Raw genomic sequence first — 24,443 nt, 5'->3', positions numbered from 1 at the left:
ACGATTGACCCCGACCAACAAGTCATTCACTATTATCAATCCACCTCTTTTTGTCCTTTTGTCAATAGATTCTTTCTGCTGGATTCTGCCACTTTTACTCTTCCCCTATACTTCCTCTACCTCCACGACTCTGCGGTGACAGTCGTATGTATGGCTGACTTCAAGATCTCCGCGTCTTTGGAAGGCCACGGCGATGATGTAAGGCCCGCTCCGGCAATAGCCAAACAACCCCTTAGCCACCTTCACCATCCAAATACTGATGACTTTGCGATTTTGTCTCACAGGTCCGTGCCGTGGCTTTTCCAAACCCCAATGCTGTGCTGTCAGCTTCTCGAGATGCAACAGTTCGTCTGTGGAAGCTGGCCTCTACCCCGCCGCCGGCTTACGATTACACCATCACCACTCACGGCACAGCGTTCATCAACACCTTAGCATATTACCCTCCAACGCCTGAATTCCCCGAAGGACTGGTCTTCTCAGGTGGTCAGGATACAATCATTGAAGCGAGACAACCGGGAAAGGCAGTTGATGACAATGCGGATGCTATGCTTCTGGGTCATGGTCACAATGTTTGCTCATTAGATGTTTGTCCTGAAGGAGGATGGATTGTCAGTGGAAGCTGGGATTCTACGGCAAGACTATGGAGATTTGGAAAGTGGGAATGTGATGTTGTGATGGAAGGCCACGAAGGTAGTGTCTGGACGGTGTTGGCTTATGATCAGAACACCATCATCACTGGTAAGGACCTTGGTTGCGTGCGACTATCTGTCAGACACTCACACGCTTTATAGGCTGCGCCGATAAGATCATCCGGATATTCGATACGGCCGGAAACCCCTTACGAAGCATCAAAGACTCCCGTGACGTCGTTCGTGCCCTCTGCAAATTGCCCTCATCCCATCCCACTGGCGCGCAATTTGCCTCCGCGGGTAACGACGGGGTAATTCGGCTTTTTACCATTCAGGGTAAACAGGTTGCGGAGCTACATGGCCATGAGAGTTTCATATATTCGTTGGATGTCTTGCCGTCTGGTGAATTGGTGAGCTCCGGCGAGGATCGAACTGTTCGGGTGTGGAATGGGACACAATGCGTGCAGACCATCACCCATCCTGCGATATCCGTATGGGGTGTCGCTGCTTGTAAAGAGAATGGAGACATCGTCACCGGTGCAAGTGACCGGATAACCCGGGTCTTCAGCAGAAGCATAGAGCGCCATGCGAGTCCGGAAGTGGTGCAGCAGTTTGACGGGGCCGTGCGAGAGTCCGCCATTCCTGAGCAACAAGTAGGAAAAATTAATAAAGAGAAACTACCAGGTCCCGATTTCCTCAAGCAGAAGTCTGGCACCAAAGAGGGTCAGGTGCAGATGATCCGAGAACACAACGGCAGCGTTACGGCCCACACGTGGTCGTCAGCCACACAAGAGTGGATAGCGGTGGGCACGGTTGTCGATGCAGCTGGCAGCGGGTCAAAGACAACATATGCTGGGCAAGACTACGATTATGTTTTCGACGTCGACGTCGAGGACGGCAAGCCCCCTCTCAAACTTCCATTCAACGTCTCACAAAACCCGTACGATGCGGCAACCAAGTTCATTGGGGACAACCAACTGCCCGTCAGTTACCTTGAACAGGTTGCTCAATTCATCATCCAGAATACACAGGGTGCTACTCTCGGTCCGCAGGAAGCCACCGGTGCTGATCCTTGGGGTACAGAGAATCGGTATCGCCCTGGAGAAGCGGAAGCTCCCTCCGTGCCTGAGTCGCGGCCACAAGTCCTTCCTCAGAAGTCGTACCTCTCGATTAAGTCTGCTAACCTAAAAGTGGTCGCCAAGAAGCTCCAGGAGCTAAATGACCAGCTTGCGTCTTCGGGGTCAAAGGAAATCTCGCTCGGGCCTTCCGAATTGGATACAGTTATTGCGCTATGCAGCGAACTCGAGTCGTCCGGAACCCTTAAACAATCGCCAGCAGTCGAGGCCGGAGTGAGCTACCTGTTCAAGGTCGCAACGACGTGGCCAGTCGCGAATCGACTCCCTGGTCTGGATCTCCTCCGTTTAGTAGCTGCAGCAACTCCAGTCACCGCAACGACAGCATACAATGGGCAGGATCTTGTGTCTGGTATCCAGTCGAGCGGTGTATTCAACCCTCCTTTGAATGTGAACAACGCCATGCTTTCAGTCCGCATGCTCGGCAACCTGTTTGAAACCGTTCCGGGTCGTCAGTTGGCCACGACCAAATTCGACCAAATTCTAGCTGGGATCAAATCCGCCCTAGCTAGCAACGGGACTCCGAACCGCAACCTCACCATTGCCGTCGCAACCCTCTACATCAACTACGCCGTGTATTTCACAACTGAAGGTCGGGAGTCGGCGCCAGAGTCCTTTGAAAGGGGTCTAGTGCTCATTGAGGAATTAACCAAGATGCTCTTGGGTGAGAAGGATTCGGAAGCCGTCTACCGTAGCCTCGTCGCTCTGGGGACTCTGATCAAGTCTCTTGGTGAGGAGGTTAAGAGTGCGGCTAAAGATGTCTATGATGTCGGTTCTGTTCTTGGGAATGTCTCGGGAAGTGCTATTGGAAAGGAACCACGAGTGAAGGGTGTTGTTGGTGAGATTAGAGAGTCTTTGGCATGATGAGCCCGACTCTTAATGGCGAATGCATATATTCCAGTATTAGCAGGGTTATCCTACGATGAATGAATATAACAGCGTAACTCTTAGATTTCTCATTTTGGTCGTTAATTCATAGTTCATACTTCAACGTATAACACATTAAAGCCTCCCCTCCGCATCAACACCAATTTCCAAAACCTGATCAATCCCAGGATACTGCGGCAAATCCAACCCATACTTCTCCACAATCGCCTTCGTCAAGAACCTCCCCCCAATAAAATGCCTTCCCTTATAGTGCTTCACACACGGCTTCGGTGCCGACAAACTAATCAAGCTCTGCGGCATAAACTTCGCCCCAGGGCCCTCCTTCGGCGGACCTTCCTGGATATCCCAGGAACTAGGCGCATCAACACTCAACACGGGAACAGAGGTAGACTCGATCTGCGAGATAATGGAGGGAAAGGGTTCGCGGAGGGGACCGCCGAATGAGAAACCGAAGATAGCGTCGACGATGAAGTGTGTGGATTTGAGGGCTTCGCTGAAGTCGGTGATGAAGGGGATGGAGAGGTTGTTGAGTTGGGTTTTTAGGCGCTGTTTAGTTAGTACACCGATCATATTGATGAGGGAGAGGGTTGAGTTGGGGGAAATCAATACCTGGTAGAGCTCATTCTTGCCCTCCTTGGGATAGTAGATGGACGGGTTGTAGCCGTATTGAGCGAGATGGCGTGCTGCGACTAGACCATCGCCTCCGTTGTTACCAGGTCCGCAGATCACGAGAATGTTCTTGCCCGAGGTCAATGGGTGGACGCGGTAGACTTCAACCTTGTTAGTACACATGTCTACATAGTATATCCTAGACTTATGGATGTCTTACCAGCTTGCGAGACAGATAATCCGGCCAATTCCATTAGTTGGTCTAACGACCATCCGCCGATTTCCATGAGGTCCTTGTCCAGGGCCGCGGCGTCTTTGGAGGATATTGCCTATTGGTGTTAGGATTGAGATACCTTGGTGGTATATATGTAGTTGTACATACCTTCAGCGACATCTTGGTTGCTGTGGTGTAGTTTCTGAGCGTGGTGAATGGAGATCGTCTGAGAGGGAGCAATGGGCGAAACATGTATGTCCTCGATAATTAATGTCGAGAAGTTCTGAATATAAGAACGTTGGATGCGTGATATCAATGCGATTACATCACCCCTCCTCAGAGTCCTAACCCGTATTCGGAAGACCCCCCCGGAATAATGAAGCTGCCGAATATCCGATCGAACTTCCGCGGAGTGGGAACTGGGATGTCGAGAAATTGTTTTGCGCGATTGTCATCAATTCGGTTTATTCATTTTCTCACATTTATCAAAGTGTCGTCAAGATGGTCGTCCGCATTCGTCTCTCGCGATTTGGCAACAAGCACCAGCCGTTCTACAACATCTGCGTTTCGCAGGCACGGTATGTCAATTTTTCTTCCACCCGAATCACCACCATCCACTACAACCATACATCCCAGATAACCCGAAACCATACTAATACCGCTGCATCAGATCTGCCCGAGACTCCAAACCCCTCGAAGTTATCGGAACCTACAACCCCCTCCCCCAACGCCCCACGAACCTCTCTACCGAACAAGCGCGCAATGCCAGACCATACAAGGAGGTTGCTCTCGACCGGTCACGAGCGAAGTACTGGCTTGGTGTCGGGGCGCAGCCTAGTGATGGTGTGTGGAAGTTATTGAGCTTGGTATGTTGTCTTGAATATCTGGATTGGGAGTGGAGTTGGTGCTAATTGGGATAGGCTGGTCTTGCAGAGGGGCAGACGAAGACGAAGACTGAGGGGTCGGAGTAGATGGTGTTGCTTCGGATGGACGTGTCGGATTGATGGTTCTACCTGTCATGTTCGGTAGAGGATGGACGGACTGGGAGTCGGACACTCTGCGGAGAACGAAAAGACTACATAAAACGACTATACGTGCGGCCGGAATCGATTTCTGGCCGGTTTTTCTGATATTTGGCATTCCTGGCGTTTGGACTTGCTTGGGGCGACATGATACAACTCGGGTTTCAGTTGTACGTATGTACGATCTGTGTATATTATGGGCGATTTTCGCTCTACGGTATGAATTGTGAGATTTAGTTTATGATCCGATAAATGTGCGCTGAGACATGCATAGATCATGTGGCAGGGATGCCGGTATCGACAGGCAACGATATGTTGATCAGGTGTCAGGGTATGCATGCATCTAGTATACAAGACACATCTCACCTCTTTATTTCTATTACATTTTATTGTTTTGCCGAAGTAATGGACTTTATGAGGCATTCAACTCTCTTATGAGTCACATCCTATTGACACTGCGTCATCCATCTCGTCGCCTTGAAGTATTACTGAAGCCTTTATGAGCTGAAAGAACTCGAGTCGTCTTTGATGACCTCTGATTGGCCACGTGCACAGCCAACCAGCGACCGGACAGATGATGATCCGCAGGAGAGTTTGAGCTTCCCATGGGCCCGAATGCAGCCACCTGCTGCCCAGTACCGTACAGTACCATACTGTATTACAGGACATCAAGGCTTGCTCGGCGATTGATCTTTTATAAGAGGAATATAATTCATCTGAAGAGGTGATAGCGAGCGCGTTTGACTGAAGTTTGATCTTAAAAAGGGACCCTGATGCCATCAAGAGGTCGCTGGCTATTCGGCTGACTAATAACAACCTGACACCATTCCCAATCAGGAACCAGGGATCACTCTTATCAGGGGGTAGGATGACGGTCAGTTGACAAGATGATGGGGTGGTCGAGTACTTGTAATGCTCGTGCAATGAGGTATTTGTGTCATTAGAGTGGTTGATTTGGATAGTCGAATGTTAAAGAGCAATATGTGTGGTATGGATAGTGACATAATGCATTGTCTAGTTCCTAGCAGCTAGCAGGATGGCAAAGTTTATTAGATGACGCCGATATGCCCTGATCGAGGTTTATGCAGGTCCCATGAGTGAAATGCTTGACGAGACCTTGATCTTATCACCACTATTATTATAGTATTATCGTCATATATGCCTGGATGAGCATGGCTACTTGTATCCGTGGCATATGAATAATACAAGCACATAGTGATAATAACCGTAGATACTCGGTAGATTCAACGCTTGCTCCGTGCTTTGTACAGATATGCATTATCAGTGGAACTGTCAACTGGGCTCCACTTACATTCTTAGGTACGGGTGCGGACACGGACCAACAGTGCATCTTTCCACGTTTGCATCCGAGACTGCTATGGCTGTTCTCGGAATATAAAAATATCTACAATAGATTATCCGTACTCTGTACAGAGTAGAGGGGTCTGATATCGTGAAGTACTGAAATACAGATACAAATTACCATACAGAGTGTACGACGCGCGTGCGAGGGTCTGCCTGATTGCGGAAAAAGGGGAAAATAGAAAACAACTAGGCCCAGAGAGGATATGGCTGTAATATATCCAGTAATCTTTCAGACACTAAACCCGATAAGGGGCCGCTTGCTCGCCCACCACATCCCCCACCCCCGTCAAGACCGTTCCGGACCTTCGATTTTCTGGTCGTTCTTTTTTCTCTTTTTTTGTTCTCTCTATTTTTTTTTTTTTTTTTTTTTTTTTCCTCTCCATTTCTCGCTCGCTCTCTCCGGGTGATTTCGAGTCCCCTTCTTCACTTCTCTCTACTCCATACACTTCTCTCTCTTTCTCTACTATACAAGTACACCATCACGACACATTCTTCGCATCTTTTATCAATCTTGCATTTTCTGGTTGTTCTCGTCTCCCGTCTTGTTCTGCGACCTGCTTGGTCATACTCCTCTTTCCCATCCCCGTTTCTTTTCTTCTTCCACCTCCCCTCCTCCCCTCTATTCCTTTCTTCTTTTCTACATTCCGCCACCTTTTCTTCTCTTATTTCTTACCATTTTCCCATTCTGGTTATCATCATAAATTTCGTGTTACTACTACTTTAACTATTTATTTTCGTGCCTGATCATCTCTCGCTTGTCCGTCGCGCGTATTGCCGTTTTCGCCGCATTGTCAGGGGCGACTCGCGCCCCCCCCGTACGGAGTCTATCGACCATCGCACAATTAAGGGAAAACCCACCTTTTTTGACGCTCACTGACCACGACTTCTTTTTTTAAATTTTTTTCTTCTTACTGAGTCAAGCTACCACTCTTGAATCTCAGAATCTTTTATAATATTATATTCCCCGCTGGTCGTTTCGTGAGATCATTGACCTTCCCTCCTATTGCCTCCTTATCGTGGAGCCAAAAGTCTTGGGTGGCCACGCACGCACAACCACACATCCACACAACCTCGCTCGCTCTCTCTCTCTCTTCCCCTCCCTCTCTTTTGGAGATATCTAGCATATCCATAACCCTTTGTGAGGCATGAGCGGCAGTTCGAGTCAGTCTACCCGTACAAGCCCTGGGTCCTACAGTACCACACAGCGTACCGCATCAATCTCGTCCGGTTCCTCGCCGCCGCAGTACTCCCTCCCCTCATCTTCGCTGCCGCCCGCGACGGCCCAGAATGCGATGTCGACCGACGTGTATAGCCCGACCGCGTCGCATCCACCAACTTCGTTCAGCAACTCATTTTCCCACCCATTCTCCCCCATTGGCGCATCTTCCGCCTTCGACGGCGGCGCTGCTCCCGGCACCATGCGTCTAAATGAACCCGACCGGTCTGCACAAAGTCTCAACGGCTTCTCTCGCGCGGGCAGCATTGGTGGCGGCGCGATTCTGATGCGAAAGCTCCCACGAAACACCAGTCGCGAGGCGTTGCGCAGCATGTTGCTTTTCGCCAAGGATTTTGTAGATGCCGACTTCATCCCAGTCGACCTGCCGGAGGACACTGGATATTTGAGCGCAATCGCCCGCTTCAATTCCATGCCTGCAGCGGAGGAAGCGAGAGCTTTGTTGCATGGTAAGCCCAACTCGAAGAATGACGCGAACATGATTGTCGATGTTGTCAATGGCTCGGTTGGACCTAACCTCAACCCCGGTCGCCGAAACACCATTGACTATACCGCGACTCGAAATCTCTTGGGCAACGTTCCCACGAATGGCCCTATGTCGCGCTCGTCACGCTTCAACGGTACCTTCCAGAGCTTGGAACGGCTGTCAGCCACTGCGGCCAGCAACGACGCGTTGCCACCGGCCTCCGAAACGCGCCTGCACAATCTCTTTTCCCCGCAGTCACCTATCGGAAATGGAGTCAACGACCTCCCGCGCATCAGCGGCAAGTCCATGATTGACCAAGATCCAGATGAAGAAACTGGGGAACTGCTGAAGGACCCCGTTGGCTATGCCGAGAATGGGCATTCCGCTTCTACAGCCACCCCCCGTCGCTCCACAAATCCCCAGTTTCCCGTCTCCCGATTTGCCAACATGTCTCTGTCAAACAACATGGCATCCCCACCATTGCCCAACTACGCGTCCGGGGCTGGCGGCGGAAATGCAGCAAATGGGGGACCAGGACGCATGAGCAACTACGCCTACCCGCAGAATATGAACAACGGCATGGGCGGAAACCATGGTTACCATTACGGCAACCAGCACAATCCCCGCCATAGTCTTCCCGCCGCCAACCCGAATGACTTGAACCCGCCCTGCAACACGCTATACGTGGGTAACCTGCCTCCAGACACCTCTGAGGAGGAGCTCAAGGCGTTGTTTTCTAAACAACGTGGGTACAAGCGACTATGTTTCCGCAACAAGCAGAACGGGCCCATGTGTTTTGTGGAATTTGATGAGGTGGCTATGGCCAGCAAGGCGCTCAATGAGCTATACGGGTACAAACTGTCGAACAGTGTCAAGACTGGCATCCGTCTGAGCTTCTCTAAGAACCCCTTGGGTGTGCGTTCTGGTCAACCAGGCAGCATGGCGAATCCCAACCATCTTTCCCAACAGGGTGTTGTCCCCGGAAACAATAACGTTGGTGCGATGCACAACAACAATAACAGCAGCAACAGCAGCAACAACAACAACAACAACCATATGTTCTCCTCGGTGAATGGACCGCCCCCGGGTCTAGCGGCCCCTCCGGGGTTGATGATGCCGTTGGCATTGCGAAACAATGGACCTATCCACCCATCCGCCAATCATACTCACGCCGCCATGGCGAGCAACGGTTCATTCAACCCCAACGCGGGCCTGGGTATTCGGGCCAACGGTATGAACCCGATGATGTCGCCGACTCCGCCACTTGTCCACGGGAGTGGTACGCCTGCGCCTGGCCCCAATGTGGGAAGTTATAATTCATACTATCCCGACTACATGATGGGTCGGTAAACAAAAACACTAGCATCGTGATCGCTTGAAATAATGTCCGGCATGTTTGATGACAACTGGGGTATCTGGCGCTTTGGGATTCCTGGTTTTCATGAGCTAGATCAGCATTTGGAGGCTCCTCTCCTCCCAGGAGTAAGGATTATGGTTACTCTGGCTTTCTGTGTTCTCTTCTTGCTTCTTATGTTTTCTTCTTATTACTCCTTTTTCTCCTTCTCTTTAATTATTGACTCTTACGTTTATTATTCCCCCTTTACTTTACTTTTCTTATACTTGCACAGCATCGGACTATGGGCGCTGTTGTCGTTGTTTCATGCTCTGTTCTCATGTTTGGGAGGATTGCATTTTCATGCGTGTGTTGTTTGAGAAGCTTACGAGGATTATTCGTGTGTTGCAATATTTGCTTGATGTCTTGCCCAACCCCTTTGTTGTCGGATTCGTCGTTCCATTCATACCCCGTGTTTTGCTTTGCTTTTTTTGTGCGGTTTCTGACGTTTTTCTTGACTTTTCTCCTCTCTGTGAAATCAAACCTTTCTTGCATTGTTCTATTGTATGGCATATTGATCTGGGTGTGTATTCAGGGGATACAGGTGGGAAACGGTTGCATTGGTATCCCTGGTGCAAGTCTTCGGGTCTTTCGTTTTGCTTGATGTGTTTTTTACGATTGGTGGGAGTATTCTTTCTTCGTGCACTATTCCCTGCGTCTTGCTATAATTCAACTTGTTTTCTTTCTTTCTTTCTTTTTTTTTTTTTTTTTGTTTCCTTCTCTTATACCACCCCATTGGCATATATACGGAGCGAAAAAGAAGTAAAGGGCCAGGGTCGGTATCTTGTCCTACTACATTTACATGTGAGAGGCGTTCTTTTTACATGGATACAGCTTTGGAATTCTCATCTCTCTTCTCGGTCTGCGGAAGAGGCGTCCGGCTGTTAGGTTGGCTTACTGGTTATAGCGCATTGTTTTGCGGATGCCATAATTGTCTTGATAGCTTATTTGCATATTATTCCCTTGCTTTTAATGGTCTCCTTAACTAGTATTCTTTTCACTTGTGGATTGGATGTTTGTATTGCTTTACGATACCTTTACATGTATTTGATATCTCATTAGGATTGTATTCCTGAACTAAAATCTCAGCTCTATAACGATTTTCTTGCTCACGATGGTAGTTCGTTGGCGAGTTCGCGATGCGGTCACGTGAGTGCACGTGCCACCGGCAAACGCAGAAAAGTTTCTTCGCTTCGACTTCACGCTGTTTTTCTCCTTGTATCCGCATTGCCAACTCTCTGTCCAACGCGTGAACACATTCTGCCTGTCAATCAGATCAATTGCATCTTCTTTGCTATTAGCTTAGTTGAGAAGATCTCTAGAAGCAGGATTTACGGCCATAGTCGGGCCTGTCCTGAATTGAACTGCTCACCTTGAAAATTTCCCCCTCCACACACAAACACACAACCTCAAAATGCCACCACGGATACAAACCCAACGGGTTTCCAACTCTGTTGTCCCCTACCTCTCCTCTACCTCCTCCACATCCGTCTCCTCTACCTCATCCTCTTCTTCCTCCTGCACATCTCTCCCACCATCCTCCTCCACATCATGTCCCCGCCGCACCTTCTCCTCCACACCAGCCGCCCAAACCCGGCTCCGCAGCCACATGTTCGAATGGCTAAACAGCGAAGGGCGAAAGCTGCGATACCACGAACCAAATGTCTACAAATATGTGACAAACCTGAGAGACCTGGCCAAGGACACTGTGCCCCCGGAGCAGTTGTCGAAGAGGCCGTTTCCGCTGAACCAGAATTTTGTCAGTGAGCCGATTCTGAGTGAGGAGATGCGCGGGGAGATTTATAAGAGGGTTGCACAGGATAAGAAGAGTGTGAGGGCAGTTAGTATTGAGTTGAAGGTGGATATGAGGAGGGTTGCGGCTGTGGTGAGGTTGATGGAGATGGAGAAGGGTTGGAGGTCACAGGTATGTTTTTCTCTTTTCTTTCGTCTTTTTCTTTTCCCTTTTCCCCTGCATTGCGTGATGAGACAACAAAAAATATCGATTAGTCTTTATGACCTTGGTCACCAAGGAATGCGTATAACAAGTCTTATATCTGATTGCAATGCTTCTATCCTCTTCTTCTGTCATGCCAATGTTATATCAGTCACTAACTGGATACACCAGGGCAAACCACTGGCTCTCCCCTACTCCCGCGCGATCCAAGAAATGGTCCCAACAACCCGCTACTCCCCCGACCCCCGCGATCAAAGACCCCACGAATCCATCAACGACCTCCCCGTCCACCGCCTGACGGACCCCCAAATCTTCTACCCCGTCTCCGAATCCCGCCAATTCACCCGCGTCGACGCCGGCCGCGTCTTCTCCGGCGCGCCGCGCCTCCCCAACACCACCGTCGACGAAATCACAAACGACCCCTCCTCCTCCATCTCCAAAGCCACCCAGGCACCCAACCGTATCGAATGCGTCGGCAAAGGTGACCAGGAGACACAGGTCCTGCAGCCTGCGGACGCACGTATCCCGCACCCGTACCTCGTCGCGCACGAGCGCGACAGCATCAAGAAGCCCCACGAGCGGGGCGAAAACATCAAACGTTTCGCCTCCCGGCTACAAGAGGAAGAGCGCGTCGAGGCAGAGCGCAAGCAAGCTGCCGAGGAGCGCCGCGAGAAGAGGACTGCCAAGGTTAACCCTGAAGACTCGCGGTTTGAGTTCCGCTTCACGGATGTTGTCGTTAGTAAGGAGACGACTGGCGCTGATGGGCGTGGGCACAGGGCTCCTGGTCGCCGGTATGGTGTGCCTAGTTATGAGCGGAAGAAGGGTGAGGTTAAGATTCCCACCAGGGTTAATGTTTAACCTCTTTCCTTTCTCTTTGCTGTTTTGATTGGGTTTCGTTATGGTAATAGGTTGGTTGGTTGTATTTGTACATATATGGGATTTTCCCTTTTTACGTGGTGAATGAGCTGTGACTGTATTTATATCATGTTTATCAGATATGTGGTATGTTAAGAAATGTACGAATATCGATATCTATCTTCTACTTCAGTCTACTATAAGCACTTGGCCACATCTAATGCATTAGCATTACCTATCCTATCCTAGTTCTCCTATATCCATCCCCAACTCCATATATCACAGTAATTAACCCCGAAAATAGACAAACCAGAAATAACAGATACATATCCCGTATACTGATATGTAGATCGTAAAGCATAACACAAGGAAAAGAAAGAAAACATGCTATGCTGGGTATCCAAAGAAACCATCATAAAACCAAAAACAAATCAAACAAGAGTAACATAGCAGGCGAGAGAAAGAGACTCGCCCAAGCAAAGACAAAACAAAAGGAATTTTGTGTGGCATATATGCAGTTCCGCTGTGCATGTGCCTGTGCCTGCGTACATAAATGATATAACAAGAAAAATGAGAGAAAACAGAAGAGAAAGAGATTATTCACCATCCTCACGTACAATCTCCGCCTGCTCCGGAAGCTGCGGCGGATCTTCCTCTGCTCTCCCTTCGCCTTCGTCCGCCGCCACCGGCACAACCCCATCAACCTGATTCTTAACCATCGGGCTGCGGGTTGATGACGGTAATACCGGAGACGGAGGCTTGGTTACTGCCGTGCTCATGTGCATGGGACTCGCGTGGCCGTCTGTTGTGGGGGAGGGAGAGGGTTCGGGGTCGTCGTTGAAGCCGCGCCATTTGCGCCAGCCGTCGAAGTCGATTAGGGCTTGCATGCAGCCCCATTCTGTGACTTTTTGTTCGAGCCAGGGGAAGCCGACGGGCTGGGTTCGTTAGATATGGATTGAATAGAGGGGGATATAGGGGAAGAGGGAAGGGCGAACCTTGGTTAAGAAGTCGTTGCAGCCAGCGGCAAGGGCTTCGTGACGGTCACTTTGTAAACTGCTAGCCGTCAAGGCTACAATAATGACGGGGCTCTTGAATAGTGTCCGGTCATGCAGTGTATCCTCTTCCTTGATTGTACTTGAAACTCCCTGGCCTGCCCCTGACGTAAAGTATGAGTTGGTGTTGGCACTGGAGCGGCCATCAGGGGTCTTGGGGAAGACACCAATCCCGTTCAACCGTTCCAGTCGTCGAATCTCCTTGGTAGCTTCCAATCCGTTCATGACGGGGAGCTGGATATCCATCAATACCAAGTGGAAGCCACCCTGGCGCCACTTTTTCACGGCTTCTTCGCCATTGGCCGCACACTTCCAACGGACACTCAGACGTTTCATAAAGGCTTCCAGCAGTTTCTGGTTGATGATGTTATCTTCGACGATTAGGACGTTGATCGGAGGGACGGTGCCTTCGATGAGACCGCCGAACGCGGCACTCAGCGACAATGGACTGTTGGGCTTCTTGTCCTTATAAGAGGGCCGTGCTCGCGGTGACGACCCCCGTGTGGGTGGAGTCAATGTCTTAGATTGTGGAGATTCGGGTGCTGGTGGGAGTGGTGGCGTAGCAGCTGCCGGAGCTGCTTGAGGACTTTGAACAGCGGGGGTCACGGATTCGACTAGAATCGAGTGAGAAAAGTAGAATAGGAAGAGAGAGAAAAGAACAAACCTTTTGGCACTGGTGTCTGCAACGACGTTGGAGAGTTTGTGGGATGTGTGGGATGGCGTATCGTAGGTGGTCGACGGGCATGTCGATTCGCGCGAGTACTACCTGGAGATGGGAGAGGAGGAGCCTTGCCCGTAGCTAAAATCGATATCGACGGAGTCTGATGCGCATTGACACTGGTAGCAGCACTGGAAGCATGCGTTGGGGGCGTCGAGACATTGGGATTCATAGGCATAATGGAAAAGTAATCTCCATGTTCAACGGGATCGGAGTGGTGATAGTACATCGGTCGCGGGGACGGCTTAGGAGTTCGACGAGGCGGGACATCAATGACCAGAGCCTCCTCCACGCGCTGCCCCCCGGGGTAGTAGGTATCCAATACCGATGCCAGTGATTCCTCTGGGTTCAATAGCCGCTCCGGGGTGGACTGTTTGGTGGAGCCATCGCGCGGGACAATCTTGATCACGATGTCGGGCGAATCGAACGTCTTGCCCAACGAATTGGTGAATTTGACAATGACCTGGTCGCGTAACTCATCCACTACGGCATCATCCAGAATTGGCACCAACGTTGGGGAACCACCTGGCCGTCTAACCCAGATCTTGCGGGTTGACATCTCGACGTTGACTGGACCGCCGCGACTGCTAGTACCTTGAGCGCCGTTATGAAATAGTAGACCCGGGTCTAGGATACCGCTGACCAAGTGTTGTTGATTAGGCGGAAGCAGAGACTGTCTGCGCACGACAAGGCTAGGACGTTTGAGGGACGAAGAGGTAGGCGGAGGTACAGCGGACGAAGAGGTAGGCGGAGGTACAGCGGACGAATGATGGTAGTTATTATTATTTGGATTCTGATTCGAGGGGACCAATTCGGCCACAGGGGCAAGCGACGGAGTCGAGATCCGAGGGTCAACGATGGTGGTCGTTGTAGGATTGACACCGGAGCGTTGTTGTTGTTGTTGATCTTTCTGTAGTATCCTGGGCGAATGCAAGGCACCACCAAACGGATCTGAAAGGGGAGGCGGAGAAGGACTCGATGGACCGGGCGAGGACGCGACAGGCAAACGAGTCGACTGCAGCCCGGAGAAGTCGTTTCTTTTCCGAATTTGATCGGATTGTTGCCACTGGTCTGCGGTGGCGGAGGCGGCGGTCGTGGTAGTGGGACCTGGATCCAAGGAATTGCCCGACTGTTCTGCACCTTTTGGCTGCGATCCTCTTCTAGCTAGTACTTCGTCTGGTCGGCCTTTTCCTACCGACGCGGAACGCTCAATCGAGTCGAAATACTGTCCCTGTTGGTGGTTCTGCTGGTACTGCTGGTAATTATGATGGTGCCCCTGATAATCGGCGGAGGTACCGGTCGCCGGAGTAGCTGGGCCCGCGCCCACGAGTATCTCGTCCGGGGAGCTTGGGTGGTCGAGAGGTAGCGAGGAGACAACGCTATAGGCGCGGGGCTTTGCAGTGGACTCGACGGGGGAGGAAGGGGAGGGGAAGAAAGGCGCGCAAGAAGAGACGACGTTGTCGGAGGGCGAAGAGGTCAGAGTACTGGAGTCGACCGCTCTGGAGTCCGCCTTTTGCTTCTTTAGAGGCACAGTCGAGGTGGACGATCGCCGCAGCAGCTTCGATTTGAACAGGCGAGAGAGACGGTCGGGCATGGTGACAGTTTCTCGTATGGGAATTAAAAGAAAAGATAAAAATGAGGAGGGGTGTGTCACTTCATGGTAGTCTCAATGGGGTGAGGGGGCAGTAAGTGATAAGAGAGATACAAAGTATCTTCTGTAGAAGAAGGAATGAGAGTAAGATAAGAAAAAGAAAGAATGAACTCTCAGCATTGATTATTGATTAATCTGCATATCACTCTGTTAGTGAAGAAAAGAGGAGGGCGTTGGTATATTAAATGAAACAGGAGACAAAAAAGAGCGACATGCAGTGGCCAGAGCTTTCGGATTTAATCCCAGCAGCTATTTTTATGTTGTCAATACAGGAGTTCACTACTACTAGTTACTGCTGCATCCCAGAGTCTTGGTTTTTATGTAGTAGTATTATGTGTTGGCATTAACTGCATGTACTTACTAGTACCTCTTATTTTGCAATTGCTGCCCAATGGCTGTTGATAGCCATCTGTATTAGCACTTTATGGGCGTATGGATGTACGTGTATCTCTAGAATGCTGCTGACTATGGAGCTTCGTATACATAGCTATATTGAAGAGCATGCTGTATCCGGAGTATATCCCCCCGTACACCGATAGTCAGATCGCTTTCGTTTATACATTGCCAAGTTAATCCCTCAAATTGACATGGCGGATCCCCAGACACCGGGGTTTGTGGAGAACCACGTTCAATACCTCGAATCAATATTTCGAATCAAACAAATACATTCCTAAACCAGTATAAACTGTGCAGTGAGAAATACTTGGACATCACAAATCAAATACCCGAACCATCAATCCAAGCGGCCATCCGTCCGCTCCGTAATGAATGTACAAATAGAAAGAAAAAGAGTCAATCGAAAGGAGTGCAGGCTAATCAAGAAATATACTTGAAGCACACAGTATCCAAAAGAACAAAAACATCAGGACATGACATAATCTTGTAACCAGAATCACACCAAGAGATCCGACAAGGGAGGGTATCAATCAATAACAAAATAAAAGGACCAAGGGAAAAAAAAAAAAAAAAAAAAAAAGAGGGGGTCTTTTCTCGTCCTTTCTTTTTTTTTTTTTTTAACGCATGACGAAAGTAGCAGAAACATCACCCGGAAAGAACAAGAGCAAGGAATACGCCGGATTGCCAACACCAAACCCAATCGATCACAGAAGAATCAAATAGTTCGATGGCGCAATACCCGCTTCGCCTGTTGCTTTTCTGGCCTGCCACCATCGCCCGCTGACGTCGGATACTTCCAGGATCTCGTGCTTCGAGAAGCTGATCTCGTTGGCGTCTTCTGGGTTCGCATCGTACGAGTAAATTGCCTTGGCGCGGTACGGGTACTCGGTCGGTTGAGGAACTTCGCTCGGAATATCGCCAGGGTTGCCAGCCACCGAACCACCGAACCGGGACGCGTGGGGGTTCTCAGCACCAGGAGGACCGCCGGGATACCCAGACACTGGGGACGATGTTTCGAAGCCGTTGAGTTGAGCAGAGGTGTACATCTGGGGCATCTGGCTGGTCGAGGTCTCGGGACGGTTGCCGTAAACGTTCGACATATGCCGTGGGTTGTTTCCGTATCCACTTTGCTCCTTGTTGAGGGCAAACGAATCGATAAAGCCGCGATGAGAGGCTTGAGGACTGGATCCGAAGTAAAAGATCCACACAATCTAATTGATTGTCAGCACAAATTTGGGTGTTTGATTAGATGGCGGGCAACGTACAATCACCATGGACAGGAGGATAAACCCAGCCCCTGCCGCTTGTGCAGATGCTTGCTTCTGATATACTAGCGTGTTCGGGGCCAATGTAGTGAAGACCAGGCCCGCAGCCAGGTACGCAACAAGCTAAGAATCTCATTAGTATCGACTGAGTCTGCTTGAAGTAGTTCAAAAGCAAACGTACTGCAACGTTATAGACGTGGCCCGTATCCGACCCGAAGACGACGGTTATCCCTGTAATGACGCAGAACATGTAGGCAATAGCCCACCACGAGTAATTGGGGAATCCCCCCTTAACATCGGAGAAGATGGACGCGACAAATGCGATCAACCACGCCAACTAATCCGGAAACAATCATATCAGCACGGGTCCCTTGACCAACTTCAGCACACCAGGAAACCTACGATGGAAATAGAGATGGTTGCGAGAGCAAAAGGATCACCTAGCACATTGCTCGCTCGGAATTTGGCCATCTTGCGTGGAGGGATCGGTTTGTGAAGAGATGGAGATTGAGCAGAATAAGCGACCATGAAGGACGGTTGGCGTCGACTCGCGAGTGGACGAACACGGGGTGGTGCAGGATAGAAAACGAGGCTGGTAGGTCGGTCTTTTGGCTGTCGGTGCAACGGTCGATGATGGTCGTTGCGCGATGTGAGGTTGAATCGATTTATATATTTCTTGGCTCGATTTTGTGCTATTTCTTTTAATTCACGGTTCGTTCCGTAGTCCTATCGGATAAATACGAGTTGCGACGGTAAATGAATGTTGATTGATGGATGGAGGCTGTGAATCCACGTTGGAGAGGTTAGCCGAGGGAAAGTAAAACGAAGGCGCAAATCAGGCAGAAAGATAGTAGACAGTTGAAGAGAATAAAATGAAATGAATAAAATAAGGTAGAATAGAAAATAGAACGAATGTAGAGTAAAGACAGTACCTCAAGATCAAGGGGAAGGAGAGTGGATCGGAAGATAAACACAACAGCGGAAGGCAGAAGGAAGTCTCAACCGCCGCGTGTCTTACTCGAGAAGAAAATTGAACAAAGTCCCTTGCGGAAACGCGCAGATGGAAAAAAGATATAAAAAGGATCAAAGAAGCAAATATAAAAAAGTACGACAGCACCAGGCCGGGAATGAATGAAAAGGAACAAGAACGAAGGAAGAAGAGAAAGGGGGGAGGAAAGAAGAGGAAAAAAAAAAGAGCGTCAAGTCGACGGAAAACCCGATCGAACAGGAAAAAAGGAAGGATGAGTTGTCGATAAAATAAGAGAGAAAAGAGAAGGGCAAAAAAGATGGAGAGAATTGATTATGGAGAGAGAGCGGGAAAGGAGAAAAAAGAGCGAGAAAGAGAGAAAGAGGAAATACTAATGTGGACCGGAAAGTGGGAATTAAAGTCTGGGCTTTTGGTGGGGAAAGACACACAAAAGACACACGCACGCTCTGACTTGTTCCACCGTCCCCATGTCTAGACCCGAGGATCCTTCACAGACCATCTTGAGTCCTATTGTACTGCGTTATATACAACACTTCGTTATGCCGGAATTCCATGCAATACTCTTTGTCAATGTATTCATCATGTTTGAGCCATTGACTCGCACTTTGCTGCTCTTTCCCCAGGAGCTCACTATCATACCCTTCGTCACCTCCCATGATCCGTCTCTCAAGACTTTGTTCAATCATCTCCATATGAAGCAATGACCAGGGCCATGAGGTAAATGCAAAACACCGACTGATCATCCCGTTTCCTCCGAGTCGCGACAACGGCGACAGGATCCGCTCGCACACGGGAAGAATGGGCTGTATGTTCTCTTTGGTAGACAAGCTCAAGAGACCAGAGACAAGAGAGCATGTCGCGAGGCACCACGTTGCGTAGAAATACGGAGGCTTCCAGCCGCTCAGGTAATTCTTCAGGGATATCGTATACACCATCAGTAGGCATTATAACGAAACGGTTTTTGGAGAAAAAGACAGATTGGGCAAGATGGCGCAGAGATTTGGAAACAAGGAACAGTGATGTTGGTGGGCACCAACAACGGCAGATTGCTGCTGTTGAGAATGCAGTATGATAGCGATTGCAGAAGCACCCGTTATTCAAGCGTTGGTGACAATTGCGAAATTGACAGCTAAAGTGAGATGCTGAGCACTGAGTATCTTCTACAGTAGGGCTGATCATAATGAAGATAGAATTTTCCTTCGGGGTCCCAGGTGATCTCGCGCCATGGAGTGACCAAATCTGTCACGGAGCATGGACGCTAGCGAGCTGCACAGCATGTTTGATTATTTTGGCCTGTTTGGTGTAGAACATTCACTGAGCATCGCTTAAACCCCGAGCGCACACTAGATAGCTCGTCGCCGGCAGGCCTACCTCTTTCCTTTCTTTCCTCATGTTAGAATTTCGTCAGATAGTCTACCAATATATATTCATATTGCTCGAGACCGTCACAAGATCCGTGTACTCCAAAATCCGACATTGAAGTTCTAGCGGTAGGTCCAGGAATCGAAAAGATTTCTCAGGAAATTTGCCCAACGGCTTGGGTTGCTGCTTGGCGTTCCAGGTTATAGAGAGAAGAGTCCTGGTCTCGACTCAGACGAATGTTACAGTTTGCCAGGATTGGGAGCTTCAACAGTGGACGAAGCACCTTTTTCGCTATGTCTATATCCTCAACATCACAAACCAGGAACAGTTGAAGCTGTGATGGAGGGATATGCTTGCTCATTTCCTCAATGGCACAGTACCATTCGAAAAGCATCGCATACATGAACAATTTAGATACCGATGGACCAAGAGGTTTACCATAGTAAGAATCACAATCATAATCGTGCAATACCCTGTGACCCCTGCAGCATGGGGCTCCCTGTTCACATGAGCTGACGTTGAGATGGATGGTTAGGAGAAGAAGAGCCCTCATGGAGCTGAGAGTAAGTTTTTGTGGTTCTTCCAGGTCCCCACATTCAAAATACCGGACGAAAAAGTGCTTAGCAGAATAAAATAGGGGTGTAGCCTCATAGCTGGTAATTGGGTTCAGGCGTATGGGATAGTTTGGCTGGGGGAAGACGTGGTGGTATATCTGGCGCCGAACGGCGGGTGGAAGCCCCAAAAAGATGCCATGTTTTTTTTTTTTTTTTCCTTCTCGAGACACTGCTGGACATTGTTCAGTTCCATTGGTTCGACAAAGGAGAACATGCATTCAAACCTTGAGTGATTGGCAGTGCTCAATACTGTCCAATTGCTACCGGAGTACTCATAATATACTGCGAAAGCTCCAATTGACTAACTACCAAAGACAGTCTTTGTTCTGTGGAGCATTATCCACAAATTGTTCCCACTTGCCCCTATACCCGTCCAATCATTTTTTCGCAGAAAGACCCCAGTCACGTGTGGCCAACAAGGCGAGATAGAGTGGACTTTTGGCACGAGGAACTATGAATACATCGTATTTGAGAAAAGAAGGCGATATGGTGTCTATAGCAAAGGACGGATCAAGTGGAGATAGCGTGGCACCGAATTGTTAAAGTCAAGCCCTCATGTCTAGTGTCTACGGAGTACTCATCACCCCGAGAGTTCTTCTATTTCCAAGATCACCCTCTTTTATCTCCTGTATCGTTCTCCTGCATATATGCTGAAATCTCGAAATATGGAGGGCCCTCTGATCCCGGGGTCGAAAGTCGCAAACTAATGACCAAATTCTACTGGCTCTCAGAAAGCATGAAAAAGAAAATGGTATGTCTATGGAAGCGAGTGAATTGGTAAGCAAGATGAGACGAGAGGCAAGAGTGAATGGGTGGACGGCACTTACCAAATTGACAGCAGTGCCTTCTACTCATCTCCCTTTCGCTTGCGGAGCAGAACTGTCCTATCCTACTACTCCATGGAAAGCAACACGTTATTTCTGCACTGTTAACACAGAGATTTCTTTTGAAGACTTCTTACTTTTTACTATCAACGCTCCAGTTTCTACATCTGACGTTCTGTTGTGCTTGTCTCACGGCTATCAGATCCGGGTGCCCATCTGAACCACAGTCGATCCCAAGAGAACCGCGTTAGACTCGACACTGCCATAGTCGATTTGCTTCAAGAACAATGGAGACTGAAAGCGAAAAGACACCATCTCCCACGATGAACGCCCCGGCTCTTCGCGAGGAAGAAGCTCCCCCGGTTATCCAAGCACAGCACCAATGTAGCGATTGCGTGAAGCGATTTCTTGTATGGACTACTACTGCAATCGAATCAATTCAACGGTGTATGTCCTATGTTCAAAATGAGTAACCTGAATGGCTAGCGTCATGTAATTCTACCCGTTAAACTGCATACTGTTCGCGATTCATAGATTCCACTCGCTTATAGGATTCGAGCCCGCCATGCCTGGCGGTCGTCCTGCTACCAGAGGCACCGGGCTACGCCGGGTGATGGAAATGATCACTGATTCTGCTCGCTCTGAAGTTTAATCTGCTCAAGCCCGTTATGAAGACCAAGCCAATCCAAAAAGACCGCCCGTTCGCCATCACTATGTTGGCCAACATGTTTGGTTAGATGCCAAGTCTATCCGGACCCTGCGCTCGTAGAAGAAGCTAAATTGGAAGTATCTAAGACCGTTTTCGGTCCGCATGCCTACAAGATTGACCTGCCAACCAGCATGAGAATACGTCATGTGTTTAATACGCTATTAATTCCCTGGTCAACAAGGACTTCCCCCGCCTGTGGAAGTTGATGGAATAGAGGAATGGCAAGTTAAAGACATCCTGGATTCGCGCCAAAAAAAAAAAAAAAATACGAGACCGTGTCCCTGACTGAAGAATTGGCAAATATACTGGTTATGATGAGCCTGCAGCATATCTGTAAGGAGCTCGTGGACTAACCAACGGTCACGATGTACGCAACAGGAAAAATTCCTTGCATTAGCTATCAGATCTGAATACTATCTGAAATAATAGCATCTAGCCTCAAGACAAATCGAGACAGGGACAGTCTTTGGGGTCCGCGTAAAAGATGCCTCCAATCTGCTCAATTACTTTGCATCTTTCTTCCATGTTATATGCATTATGAATCAATCCGACTCCTTTCTTAGTTGCTTCCTCGAAAATTGTGTGTAAAACCCACACACCACCCCCCGCTGGCCAGCCAACTCGAATGTATTCATCTGAGTCCTTTAGGCCATTCAGCTCCCTCCTCAATAGGTCCACTCTCTTCCCATTTTTCCACCAGGTGGCCCCAAGACGACGCACTGTTAGGGTTAGAAATTTTCACAGCCAATTAAGAAAAGAGAGATAACTGACTACGATCACAATATACATCCTCTTCGGCCTGTGAACCTGCTCGCAACTAGAAGAAGGTATATTACTTTTTAAAGGGTTTGTAGCTTTTTGTAGCTATAGATGCTTGAATATTGAAAAATACAGTGGTAATTTATATTACTTGGAGAAATATTTATCTGTAGAAGCTTTCTGCTCAGTTTATTATTATTATTATTATTCATACACGCATCTGTCAGCCCTATAGGCCGAGTGGCGGCAGGTCCTGCGGGGCAGCCGGGTAAGCCGCCGTAATGGTAGTCGCTATGTACATCGTCGCCTTTATACACATATCCTGATATCTCATTCTGTGTGTTGTATATCCCGTGCTGCTGGTTTTCGTGCCGCTGTTCCCATGGCCACGAGGATCCATGGGCTTGTTGGATACTATCTCGTTTCCTTCCCTACTTTTGCAAGCGTGTAACCTTGGCTGCGTTATGCTGCCGGTTTCCCTGAGTCTGTTGTTGTGGCTCGGTATGTGGTTGGTAGAGTTTGAAACTGGCCTAGGAGGCCTGTCTCAAGCATGAAGTGCACTGCTTTTGGTACCAGGTCTGGCCGTGTTAGGTAGGTCCGGTAATCCAGCTCCTGTCTTGATCCCTGTGTAAGATGGCGCATTCGGGGTCCTGCCTGGTTGGTACAGTGGAGGAGAACATGGCGTATGTCTTGGAGGCCACGTCCACAGGAGCATTCAGTTGATTCCATAGCCTTGAAGGTACCAAGGTAACTGGCCAGCGCAATCTTCCCAGTTTGCATTTGAACGAGGACTGATGTAGCAGCTCTCCGAAGGCCTTGGTATAGCTGCATTGGTGCTTTTGAGGGTTCTTTCCATAAACGACGGACGGAGTTCCCATGGGGGGAATCTGCTCAGTGTATGTATATAATTTCAGTACCATAATACTCTATATACGCAAGTGGCCGGCTGGCTTGGGTGGCCGGTCCGCTTGTGAAATGCGTTAGTTAACTAATAACTTAATAAAATCTTGAATAAATCTTATCATCTTCAGATATATATATCATAGGACTTCATATTTCAATTGTATGATATATTAACGTCCATATCTTCTTCTGTTGTGGAATAATTGACATAGGGATTTGTGGTTTTTGTATGGGAAATTGGCTTATTGCCGAGCGAAGCTCTTTTAAGCGACGGGCTTTGGGAATGAATATTCACTCTGCTGATTCATGTTGCTTCATGAACTAATCTTGCCTACCTCGAGCATGATGGTTGAGCCCAGACAAGTGATCTAACAGCGGGTTGGGTGGGTATGCCTGAAGCCCAACTGCATGCTGAAGGAACTCAAACGCAGAGATCTGGTCAGTCGTTTGTTTTCAAAACCGTCCGGTATGTTTACTCTGGTTATATTGGATTGGGTGTGTTTCGCTGTCCATATTTATCCAGAAAGGACGAGTCATGGTTTGATTAGATCACAGGTGGGACCAAGGTATATACGAAATTCATTTCCATGCTCAAACGTCAGTTCACCGCAAGACATTGCGGGTAGCAGTCTCCGACCACAACTTGGTGTACTGCTTGTGCAACCAGACAATATGCGCGGGCATGGGCTCCGAGTCCGCCTTTCCAAGTCCCTTGTAGAAGCAACTCTTCAGCCCAAACACCGCGACGCCCTCATCCGGCTTCACAACCGCGGACATCTCAAAGAGACCGTCCGATTCCCGTATATCGCGCAGACGGGGCGAGTCACCGCAGCGCACTACAATCCGTTCAGGGGTCTTCTCGACGACCTCGAAGTGGTCCGTAATCAGGGTTCCCTTGTCGTATGTCGAGGAGCGCAGCTCTTCCGGCGACCAGAGGTGGTTAGCGGTCTCGGGACCTTGGTACTTCCGTGCTAGGTATGCGCGCTGGAAAGCATATCCTGCATCACATTAGCACCCATCCCTCTCCATACACAATCAAATCTGAAAGGAAACAAAATGCATACCCCATCCACTCCAAACACCCGCACAAAACGCCTCCACCAACTTCCCCTTCTTCTCCAGCAGCGCGGGGTTAATCTCCGACAGCGGCACCTTGCGGATACACAGATCGTGCGTCGTAGGGTTCTTCGAAGGGTTAAACTTGCTGAACAGCTTCGACTGGAAGATGTGGTCTGTGACTGGCAGCGCGACGAAGGTACTGTCGCGGGTGGCCCAGAAGAAGGTGCCCAGGGTGGCGGCGGTGCCGATGGTGGTGAGTTTGAGGGTGCCGCGGATGATGCCCATTTTGGTTTCTTTTTGTGAGTTGTAAGGGGAGGTGGTGGTTAGGAGGAGGAAAGAGGTGAGAGAGTTGAGATGAGGTTGTGCGGAGGTGGGAAGACG

General features: G+C 49.2%; 11 protein-coding genes across 11 annotated transcripts; 4 read left to right on the top strand and 7 right to left on the bottom strand.

Moving 5' to 3' along the window:
* Positions 1–54: 54 nt before the first annotated feature.
* On the top strand, positions 55–2,728 carry ASPGLDRAFT_77132 (WD repeat PLAP family protein). The gene is made up of 3 exons (XM_022549878.1): positions 55–198; positions 285–738; positions 792–2,728. The coding sequence occupies exons 1-3, from the start codon at positions 151–153 to the stop codon at positions 2,624–2,626; spliced, it is 2,337 nt and encodes a 778-aa protein (XP_022396899.1). The 5' UTR covers positions 55–150; the 3' UTR covers positions 2,627–2,728.
* ASPGLDRAFT_51781 (NADHX epimerase) lies at positions 2,696–3,793 on the bottom strand. The gene is made up of 4 exons (XM_022547606.1): positions 3,642–3,793; positions 3,480–3,588; positions 3,260–3,420; positions 2,696–3,196 (listed from the first exon to the last, which is right to left on the bottom strand). The coding sequence occupies exons 1-4, from the start codon at positions 3,651–3,653 to the stop codon at positions 2,765–2,767; spliced, it is 714 nt and encodes a 237-aa protein (XP_022396898.1). The 5' UTR covers positions 3,654–3,793; the 3' UTR covers positions 2,696–2,764.
* Positions 3,794–3,919: 126 nt separating this feature from the next.
* On the top strand, positions 3,920–4,861 carry ASPGLDRAFT_51780 (mitochondrial 37S ribosomal protein bS16m). Its single transcript, XM_022547605.1, has 3 exons — positions 3,920–4,051; positions 4,144–4,339; positions 4,394–4,861. Exons 1-3 carry the CDS (start codon positions 3,975–3,977, stop codon positions 4,442–4,444), a joined length of 324 nt encoding a protein of 107 aa, XP_022396897.1. The 5' UTR covers positions 3,920–3,974; the 3' UTR covers positions 4,445–4,861.
* Positions 4,862–7,005: 2,144 nt separating this feature from the next.
* ASPGLDRAFT_135113 (RNA-binding protein) lies at positions 7,006–8,910 on the top strand (the record flags this gene model as incomplete). Its single annotated transcript, XM_022541347.1, has 1 exon — positions 7,006–8,910. One exon carries the CDS (start codon positions 7,006–7,008, stop codon positions 8,908–8,910), a length of 1,905 nt encoding a protein of 634 aa, XP_022396896.1.
* A 1,270-nt stretch (positions 8,911–10,180) lies between these two features.
* On the top strand, positions 10,181–11,958 carry ASPGLDRAFT_51777 (mitochondrial 37S ribosomal protein mS45). Its single transcript, XM_022547604.1, has 2 exons — positions 10,181–10,877; positions 11,079–11,958. Exons 1-2 carry the CDS (start codon positions 10,368–10,370, stop codon positions 11,763–11,765), a joined length of 1,197 nt encoding a protein of 398 aa, XP_022396895.1. The 5' UTR covers positions 10,181–10,367; the 3' UTR covers positions 11,766–11,958.
* A 400-nt stretch (positions 11,959–12,358) lies between these two features.
* On the bottom strand, positions 12,359–14,091 carry ASPGLDRAFT_135163 (uncharacterized protein; the record flags this gene model as incomplete). The annotated part of the gene is made up of 3 exons (XM_022541352.1): positions 12,359–12,697; positions 12,758–13,428; positions 13,479–14,091. 3 exons carry the CDS (start codon positions 14,089–14,091, stop codon positions 12,359–12,361), a joined length of 1,623 nt encoding a protein of 540 aa, XP_022396894.1.
* A 2,192-nt stretch (positions 14,092–16,283) lies between these two features.
* sho1 (osmosensor SHO1) lies at positions 16,284–17,372 on the bottom strand (the record flags this gene model as incomplete). Its single annotated transcript, XM_022543829.1, has 4 exons — positions 16,284–16,790; positions 16,845–16,967; positions 17,026–17,181; positions 17,247–17,372. 4 exons carry the CDS (start codon positions 17,370–17,372, stop codon positions 16,284–16,286), a joined length of 912 nt encoding a protein of 303 aa, XP_022396893.1.
* A 1,807-nt stretch (positions 17,373–19,179) lies between these two features.
* ASPGLDRAFT_881991 (uncharacterized protein) lies at positions 19,180–19,945 on the bottom strand. The gene has a single exon (XM_022550441.1). It carries the CDS (start codon positions 19,745–19,747, stop codon positions 19,349–19,351), a length of 399 nt encoding a protein of 132 aa, XP_022396892.1. The 5' UTR covers positions 19,748–19,945; the 3' UTR covers positions 19,180–19,348.
* Positions 19,946–21,779: 1,834 nt separating this feature from the next.
* ASPGLDRAFT_135305 (uncharacterized protein) lies at positions 21,780–22,143 on the bottom strand (the record flags this gene model as incomplete). Its single annotated transcript, XM_022541368.1, has 2 exons — positions 21,780–22,060; positions 22,113–22,143. Coding segments are annotated over 2 exons (312 nt in total), but the record flags the coding sequence as incomplete, so codon positions are not given.
* Positions 22,144–22,621: 478 nt separating this feature from the next.
* On the bottom strand, positions 22,622–22,982 carry ASPGLDRAFT_51772 (uncharacterized protein). The gene is made up of 2 exons (XM_022547603.1): positions 22,904–22,982; positions 22,622–22,847 (listed from the first exon to the last, which is right to left on the bottom strand). Exons 1-2 carry the CDS (start codon positions 22,954–22,956, stop codon positions 22,688–22,690), a joined length of 213 nt encoding a protein of 70 aa, XP_022396890.1. The 5' UTR covers positions 22,957–22,982; the 3' UTR covers positions 22,622–22,687.
* Positions 22,983–23,145: 163 nt separating this feature from the next.
* ASPGLDRAFT_157567 (uncharacterized protein) lies at positions 23,146–24,421 on the bottom strand. Its single transcript, XM_022542396.1, has 2 exons — positions 24,068–24,421; positions 23,146–24,001 (listed from the first exon to the last, which is right to left on the bottom strand). The coding sequence occupies exons 1-2, from the start codon at positions 24,345–24,347 to the stop codon at positions 23,607–23,609; spliced, it is 675 nt and encodes a 224-aa protein (XP_022396889.1). The 5' UTR covers positions 24,348–24,421; the 3' UTR covers positions 23,146–23,606.
* Between the last annotated feature and the right edge of the window lie 22 nt (positions 24,422–24,443).

The sequence above is a fragment of the Aspergillus glaucus genome (genome assembly GCF_001890805.1).
Source record: "Aspergillus glaucus CBS 516.65 unplaced genomic scaffold ASPGLscaffold_25, whole genome shotgun sequence".
Taxonomy (NCBI): Eukaryota; Fungi; Ascomycota; class Eurotiomycetes; order Eurotiales; family Aspergillaceae; genus Aspergillus; species Aspergillus glaucus.
This window is presented reverse-complemented; position numbering and strand designations above follow the sequence as displayed.